This window comes from Pundamilia nyererei, unplaced genomic scaffold, assembly GCF_000239375.1.
Source record: "Pundamilia nyererei isolate P.nyererei 1_Seehausen unplaced genomic scaffold, PunNye1.0 scaffold00044, whole genome shotgun sequence".
Taxonomy (NCBI): Eukaryota; Metazoa; Chordata; class Actinopteri; order Cichliformes; family Cichlidae; genus Pundamilia; species Pundamilia nyererei.
In genome coordinates this window covers 1,235,067-1,243,836 of record NW_005187445.1, presented here as the reverse complement: position 1 = coordinate 1,243,836, position 8,770 = coordinate 1,235,067, and the positions used below count along the sequence as shown (strand labels likewise).

The 8,770-nt window shown below is 38.4% G+C and overlaps 1 protein-coding gene across 11 annotated transcripts in view; it reads right to left on the bottom strand.

Annotated features, from left to right (window-relative positions):
• Positions 1-850: 850 nt before the first annotated feature.
• The window catches only part of rap1gapa (RAP1 GTPase activating protein a), a 52,781-nt gene continuing 44,861 nt past the window's right edge, over positions 851-8,770 (bottom strand). For 6 of the 11 annotated variants that reach the window (XM_005731668.1, XM_005731657.1, XM_005731664.2 and 3 more), the window contains 10 exons: positions 8,535-8,675; positions 7,154-7,285; positions 5,424-5,501; positions 4,352-4,461; positions 4,122-4,244; positions 3,810-3,945; positions 3,564-3,675; positions 3,054-3,121; positions 2,784-2,831; positions 851-2,480 (listed from right to left, as the gene is read on the bottom strand). In XM_005731668.1, the coding sequence (XP_005731725.1) occupies positions 2,823-2,831; positions 3,054-3,121; positions 3,564-3,675; positions 3,810-3,945; positions 4,122-4,244; positions 4,352-4,461; positions 5,424-5,501; positions 7,154-7,285; positions 8,535-8,675 (909 nt within the window). In that variant the 3' untranslated portion in view covers positions 851-2,480; positions 2,784-2,822. The remainder of the gene's footprint in view (positions 2,481-2,783; positions 2,832-3,053; positions 3,122-3,563; positions 3,676-3,809; positions 3,946-4,121; positions 4,245-4,351; positions 4,462-5,423; positions 5,502-7,153; positions 7,286-8,534; positions 8,676-8,770) is intronic. The other 5 variants (XM_005731659.1, XM_013910499.1, XM_005731658.1 and 2 more) reach the window with 4 other exon arrangements.

The following is an 8,770-nucleotide window of genomic DNA, read 5'->3' as shown; positions in this document are numbered from 1 at the left end:
TTATTTGGAGTTGTGGTTGCTCGTTTTCCTTTTGTTTTGCTTTGTTCATTTGTCTCTTTTAATTCTATTTTGTTGTACTTTTTCAACATGTTCAAAATAAAGATTCAATCAATCAAAAATTGACACTACGTACAAGAGCGCATTTTGATGTGATGTTTTGTTTTATTGTTTTATCCGTGAGCAGTTCTCACGGGTTGCCAAGACCAGAAAAAACCCTGTTCTATACTACATCGTGCGTACTTCAATCCTAGAGGGTGCTACACTTACTTATTAGCGTGTTGTTGTTTTTTAAAATTAACTAATTAGTATTTTATGCTACTACTAATGTGATGAATCTTCAGGCAATTATCAGTATATAAAACTGAAACATTGAGCATGTTCAAAACTTGGATTTTCCTATTTCTCTTGCAAGTCTGTACATTTCTAAAACGCCTGTGGCCGGCACTTATGTGGCTTGCAATTGTTGGGAAAAATTCGAAAACTAGTTTCGGTTATGGCTCAGTTTTATTTCCCTTTAACTCATTAAATCTGAATATGTGTCTTTCCTCCATGTGGCACAGTTGCATAACCAGGGAATTCTCCACTTTTAGATCGCTCTAGTTTTGAAAGCTTGTGGGCAGCCACATCGAATCATTTATTCATGGGGGTTTCTCGCTCAGCTTTCATTAAGTTTGTGGGAAATGGAACACCTACAGTATGAAGGCATTTCTCCATATGATTTCTACTATCAGGCTTTGAGACAAATAGTATTTGTGTGAGAAGAAAAGGATGGAAAGATGCTACAGCTAAGTAGCTTTCACTAAATGTTGTAATGCAACACAAGGAAAGAAATATGCAATAGATGGTAAAGTTCTCAGGGTATTTATTTACAAAAACCAAAAATAACATCAAGGACAAAACATTCATTTCACTGTAAATCCTGCTGCCCATAACTTGTTTGCTTCACTAGCTATGCTTACACCATCAGTGTGCAACATAAGGCAACTGAAATGACCAGCTGGATGTACTGTGAGATTTCCCTTTAACAGAACAGTCTCTGAAATTATCTTAATTTATAAAATCCTCTCAAAATATTTCAAATTTGAGGTTATGGAAAAACAAAATAAAAAATGCAAAAAAATTAACTTGGCAGTAATTGGTCAACCCTATTTTGAATTATCTGCCTATACATTACACATACAGTCCTCAAACTTAACATCTATTTACAAAATCAGTAGTGGTATTTAGCGTTTTTGTCTTGCTTTAAAAGCAAATAAAGGTTCACTGTTTCATTATATATCTGCATTGCAAATTTACTGCACTCAATGAAATCCCAACCCCTGAAATAGACAGAGCTTTACAGATGACAACAATATAGTTCACACCAAAACAACACAGACAGTACAAGCATATGACTGGCTGTTTGTAGTCTTTGTAGTCACCATAGAGGTACAGCATAAATACTACTTTAAAAGGAACCAAATCAATAAATAAAAAAGTACATTAGAGAGAGAAAAAAAAAACAGCATAATGTTGAGAGCTATCTCCATATCAACATTTAAGACGGACAAATCAGTTAAATCACTCATTGATTGGTACAGTATGTTTATACATTAGCAGATTTTAAAGATTTATGCCACAAATTTTTAAACTAGTGTGCTTAAATTATTCTAAATGTATTAGTTTCACATTTAATCTAATACTGCTCTCCCGTTATTGGCTGCAGAACACGTGAGTGAAAAAAAGTGAGGTAAAAAAACTGAAGGCCAGGGAAATTGTTTAAATTATAAGGCCATTTCAAGGTATTTACAATACAATGCTATCTTTACCACAAACTATGATGTTAAGTTTGGTAGGTAAGAGTGGGTACTGGAGCAAAGAACACAGTTATTTGCTGCAGTTACACTTGTATTTTACCCGGAAAATAATCACATTAACAGCAATGTTAGAACTTTTTATCACATTGGATATTTTGTGACAAAATACTCAAATCTGATGCCAAATATTTTGTACAACAACGTACACTGGAAATCTTCATTAAGCCAATATCATGGTTGATTTGGTAAAACCATCCAGGCAGTTCACTTGTTGCATCAACAGTCCTTCACTCAGTCTCAACAGAGAGTACAATGGCACTGTCTTTACCGTGTATAACCAGCACACCTCGGCTTTAACGAGACAACTCAGACAAGGTAATATCTCATACAAACAAAACAATTATATTTGTGCATTTTGGAACAAAGGTCAGGTTTTAAAAAAAGAGGCAAAGAACAGAGTGGAAGGAAAGAACACTGTGCAAAAGCTGAGCCCCTCTGTGCATCATCCACTCCAGTGTCCTCCAGGTTTCTCTAGATATGCTGAACTCTGGCCTCACCGAGCAGCGGACTGGCCAGGCTTTTTCTCTTTTTTTCATCTTCTTTCTCATTTTCCTTCTCATCACTGGTCATGGCGAATGCCTGCACTTGTCTCATCTCCCAGAAGGATTGTGACTTATGGGAATGCTTTTGGAAGAGAAGAAAATTCTGGTCAAAACTTTAATACAAGTCTAAGAATGTATAGTATTCATATAATTAGTGATATTTAAAAATAAATCCAGTTTTGCCAAAACACAGATTTGCTTTCTTTTTGTTTATTCCTCAGTACTGTTGATGAGGATTATGTATAAAACTAAGACAGAAGACTGCTGTATAACAAATGCACAAGCAGCATTTTGGTTTAGTGCATGTGGATACTGTGTTTCGGAACCATCTGTAAATAGTAAACCTGTGGATTAAAGCCATAAGTGTGCAGAGAGGAATTCCAACCTGAAGATGGAGATCCAGGACACTACCAGGTGAGTTGAGCTAACAGTTCTGCACACGGAGCAGTGAAAATAAAAAGAACGGTATCAGTAACAAGTCACAGAAATTAGTGCAGCACTGCAGAACAGTAAAGCAGAGACTGTATTGGTCTATAGGAACTGGTCAGTCTTACAGAAGAGCATACATTTATTGTGACTGCAAATTAAAAGAAAAAAGTGCAATGAACACAAATGAAAGCACGAGATCTTAGTATAGAGCTGGCTGATTACTCACTGATGAGGACTGCTGATTGTGTGATCGTTCCAGTTTCATCCCCTTTGCTCGATCAGGTTTACCAGGCCCTGAAGGATAGGTTAGCAATGTGTGAAAAGACTCATACCTGATATAGACAGTTATATAAATATTAAATGATACAATATGAATCATTTATGTTTTGAAAAAAAAGAAAGCTTTTACTTGTTTTGCAGAAGAAATAGAAAGTCAACTTTATTACACGTTAAAGAGGTTAGATGAAAGGCTATACTTGCTAATTAATATTCTGAAAAGATAGTTGCATATCAGTTTCTCATTATATATTACACTTGTAAAAAATATTTTTTATTATATGTTAACATCCTCATTACAATCACAAAGCTACATGATTATTTATTAGCGTCTTATTACAATAAGTCATGAATTGAATGCATTAATTATGCATTGCTTAACCATGGGCTTTCTTCACTTTAACCCTTCTCTTTAAACTTTTAATACGCTGGACCTTGTTCACCAAGCTGTCTCTCTCACCTGGGGAGCTCCCACGACTGGTGGTAGTAGTGTTACTGTTGTTGTCCTCCAGCCAAGTGTTGTAGGGGAAGGAGTCTCGCTTATGTGGTGTTCCAGCAGATGACAGACTCTCCTGGAGAATATGGCAAGGTGACCAAGAAAACCAGATTATGTAGATTATAGTGAAAAAACAAAAATGTGATAGCTTAAATACAATTTATAATTTGTGTTTCTACATGTAGTACATATACAGGATACACTGCTTACCATGCCTGTGTCGTATTCCTCTGTTGCCTCTGTCTCATTCTCCTCCACCACACTAGCAAAGCTGCTGGCGTTGGAGGACGAGCGGGAAAGGTCGTGAGCCTCAGGGATGGATGCGGCCCTGCCAACAAGATAAGAACTACACCCTGGGTTAACAACTCCAACCTGATTTTATCTTATGTATAGTGATACTACATGTTAACCTAAGGGAGGATTACCCAGCAGTTACACAAATACAGGAATGGCAAAACATACTATTTAAAATTTTCAGTGAGTGTCCAGGGGATATGGTAGGAGCCTGTTTATTATATATACCTGTTCTTGGTAGTTGTGAGCACCTCAGGAGAGCTCTGATTGGATGAATTGTCAGATTTGGGCTCTTGAGAGGCGTGGCCACTGTCAGGTGTCTTCTGAGTGTTTGGGGAGTTATCTCTACTGCTACAAGTAAAAAGAAATAGTGTGAAAAATAGAAAAAAAAGTTATTTTATGTAGACGATGGTCTACAGGTATATGCTATGTAAATGAGCACAGGAATCTTCTCCCACCTCTTCTCCTGGACTTCTTGAATGTTTTCAATGCCGATGGCACTGCTTCGCCGGGAGCTGAAAGGGCCAGACTTTTTCCTGGTTGGGCTTTTCCCTGGGATTATCAGAGACTGACAGGGAAAGAGGAAAACCGTTCAGGGACAATGCCAAAATATTTCCAATACCTTGTATAATAAACTAGGTTCGTTTCAAGAGCTTATCACTTTAGGTATTTATGACTGAGGAGAGCTAATGGTTACTTTGACCACTGAACCATTCATTTGTCGTGTACTGTATCATAGAGAACAGTTTGGCAAAATTTCAAAAACATATCATCCTGAATTACCAGGCTGAAGAGTAACACTGCTCCCTCCGAGCTGTCAGTATGATGAAAAAAAAGTTAAAATATGCTTTTAGCAGCTTAATGACAAGCCCTGGTGGCAGTCTTTCAGCCAGAACAGAGCACACTAAGGCGGGAGATGAAAGATGGGTTTAAAAGCTCCAGAGCCTAACACTAAATATGCTTTCTCAGCATCTGCTTTGTTCGTTCAATCTCCCTTTTAATGCTCTCGAAATGAGAACTTTAAAAAAAAAGAGGCTTTTATTTAATGTGGCTTCAAAGACCAGTGGGGGTGCAGGGGGCTTTTTTCACAATTTCTCTGTAAGGGGCTTATTAAATTATAAATATTCATTATTTTTTAACAAATACAGAATTAAGCACACTGGAATGAAACTATAGAGTAAAACTGTAGCAGGTGTGCACATACTGCAGTAAAGCAGAGAAGAGAATAAGAGTAGAAGCAAATACTCTTAACAGTTCATACATATATTAGTGTAGAAAATATAAAAGATTGGACTTGCTAAAGCAACTAATTCACTGGAAAATGGGCAGGACTATGTTCACAGACTAAAATGATGATGCCTTTTAAATAATATATCCTGTCTGTAGCACACAGTTTCTGATATACACATTAGGGAGCTGAAATGTGCAGAGAAACATGTTTGGCTATTATGCAAAGGAGCCATGCAAACAAGAAAAGGAAACAAAGACGGAAAGCAAGTAGTTGGAGAGTAGTTAGAATTAGACATGAACCTCTTCTACTGTTCCTATCCCTATGGCACTGCCTCGGCGTCCATATTTACTCGGACTTTTGCCTGGGACAAGCAATGACTGATAAAAACAGTGAGAAAGAAAGAGACAGAAAAAGAGAGAAGAGACAGAAGAGAGAGTGGTGATGACATATGAAAAAACAAGGAGAGGTGGGAAAAAGGGGGGAGGAGGGGAGAGAAAACATGAGATATATACAAATACATATGAGATATCATGCAGTAAGTCATGTTGTCCAAACAAACTACGAAAGGCGTGTTAGCTGGAGAATACAGGGGGAGATATTTTGGTTCCATGGGTGCGACACAGGCAGCTGAATGGGAGAGAGGAATGATACACCAGTTATGTGAGCTGTATGTCTGAAAAAGGAAATGGAAGGAAAAGGAAGGTAAATTCAGCGGCACACAGCATGTTATACATTAGGAATCAAATCAAGACTGGCTTATGAACAAACAGTAAGCTCATCAGTCATACTCACTGATGAAAGATATTATATAAAAGTCTAATATGTCTAATACAGAGAGAATTAACTTAATCAGTTTATATAAGATACACAGTATCTCTCAACATATACCCTACATATAACAGACAGGCCACCATATGTAGTCACTACTGATGGAAAACTTGTAACTGTAACTAAGGTAACAGTCATATTTTACTTTCAACTGTGAAAAAAAAAGAAAAATAAGTGTCCAAACACAGACTGTATACAAAAGCTAAACCTAGTTTTCAAGGCTTTTTGATTACAAAAAGAAGTTCACTTTCATCAAAGTGTACAAGAAAACAATCCTCGACTCCCTCCATGTACCCACTAAGCATGTTCTGAGTTAGTTTTTGATCTCTGTGTTAGGTTTTTAATCATCGCTTTCAGGTGTTATTGAATACAAATTTATGTTTATTTTGCAAATTATAGCTCCCATGGTTCTCTGGGAAAAATATAAAGCAGGGTGGGCCTTTCAGATTGGGCTTATCTTATAATTGCCAAGCTACTGAGTGCCCCCCAGTTTCATAATGGGAGTTAGTCCATGCTCATGAAATCCAGTTGTTAAAAAAAAAAAACAACTCAAGGCTTTAAGAAAAAGGGGCACCAACCTCATGGTGGCTGTGTCTGTCTTATATATGCAGCATATATGTGCACAAGTTTAGTTACAGCAGTATTTCTGAATAAATTATTTAAACTGAAAAACACCTGAAAAGATTTACAACTTTTCCTCTTGATGACACAAATATCAATTTCCCCCAAAAATGAATTTAAAATCATTGCGTGATTATTAAAAGAAAAAATGTAAGCATACCCACACATTATACACACTATCACACAAAGACAACTCCAACCCATGTTAGAAATGAAGTGATCGCTCATTAACAATGCAGATGCATGGGTATTTAAATCACGTGAACACAATTAGAAAAAAATGCTTTAACCCATTCAGCTTGTGTCCTAAACATATCCACTTTCATGACTGTTAAGTCAATCTGTTTTGGTAGTGGTAGACAATGTGCAACCTTTGCACCTTAAGTGACAGTCAAGTTTAAGACTCAGGCATAATTGCTTCCCGTGTCCAAGTGTGCAGTCGCTCTCTCGCTGTGAGAAGTTAGTGCAGCAGGCAAGTGAAAGAGAAGGGGGTATGAACTCTGTTAGATCTGCAGAGGGGGAGGCAGAAGCAGCGAGGCTCACCTCGCCGTAGGTACTGGAGGAGTGGGACTGTACTTACTATCCCTGGGAATTTAGGGCTCTCTGCGGGGTTGTGGTTAAAGTTGCCGCTCAGGCTAGTGGAGACTGTGTGCGGCTTCTTGAAAGTAAGACCCATGGCATCCATAGACTGGCTTCTGCTGCGCATCACCCTCTACAGAGAGACGAGGAGGAGGAGATACATTCAGATGGTGCTGACCTCTCTGACCCCTCGGTATCACTGAACAGGCCAAGAGGAGCCTGGGGGCTGTCCCTGAACACTGACCACTACAGGCAGAGAGCACTGGCCAGATTCTAATTCTAACAGACAAGAAAGCGACAGAGAACACTAGTATGCTTTAGTGCCTGAAGGAGGTTCAGATGAGTCATTTTTATTTAGGTAGGTGATAAGAGAAGAGAGTGGGAAGTAGAAGGGCCAAGTGGCTCACAGATGTCTGACCACACTGAGTCTAATCAGAGCCAGAAGAAGTTTAAAGCCCAGTGCACCTTTTTACGAGCATGAAATAATGTGGAGAGGCAGAGGCGTCTGATGATGAAAGGAAATTATCCGTTCCATCCACATTCCCCAAATTATGACACATGAAGATGATAGGACCATATAGATACGTGAGCGGTGGCACTGAAACGTGGCGAATCACAAAACAACTATAAAGCATGAAGAAGAAAAGCTGGGAAGCAGAGAGCGGTATGTTCCAGGAGGACAGAGCAGCAGAGCTTCTCTTCATTCAGATACAGATTAAGAAAAAGCTTCTACAGCTCAGTCTGCATATAGACAAGAACAGAAGAGAAATACTGCCAGAGAGAAGTCGCGCTCATGTTCACATAAAAAAAACATCTCTCAACAGGTAACAATGAATACTAATTAGAGATGCCACTTTACAGGCTAATATTAAAATGTAATTTAATACTAAAAGTTTGACATTTTTGAGAAATATACTGATTTACATTCCTGTTGGGAGTTAGATCAGAAAATCAGTCTCAAATCTGTCTGCAGTATAAAGTCACAGCTAGCAGTGGGTTATCTCAGATCAGCATAAAGGCTAGAAACAAAGAGCATACTGGCACCTCTAAAACTTACTAATTAATACATTATCCAAGGGCAGAAATCGCTGGTTTTGTATGGAATAAAATGACTGAGTTGTCTGAGAACACTGTTTGCCTCTGAGGCAGGTGGAGCTTCTCTCTTTTATCAGTGTTTTTGCTAAGCTAAGCTGCTGAGCTTGAATTTAAATGATGTAAATAAGAAAGCTCCTTTTGTTTTGCTTGTGCAAGTAAAACACAAAAACCCTAGTTTCTAAAACAAGACTTTGAATATGCAAACTAGCTTCAACTTTTTCTTTCTGAGAGTTCCAGTGAAGCTGTCGACCTGAAGCTCCAGCCTCTGCTTCTGCTTTTCCAGTTACCTTAAAAGACTCAAAGAAGCCTCCTCCTCCAGCATTCCCATTTTCCAGCTTGTCGTCCTCTCCTCCAACACCCATTATGGCCTGGCTGTTTAAGTGGAGCTCCTCATAAAGAGTCTCCAACAAGGCCGATCGTGTTCTCTCCTGTCGCACACACACACACACACACACACACACACACACACACACACACACACACACACACGGCAGAGGGAAGTAAATAAAATTTTTAAGGCTGT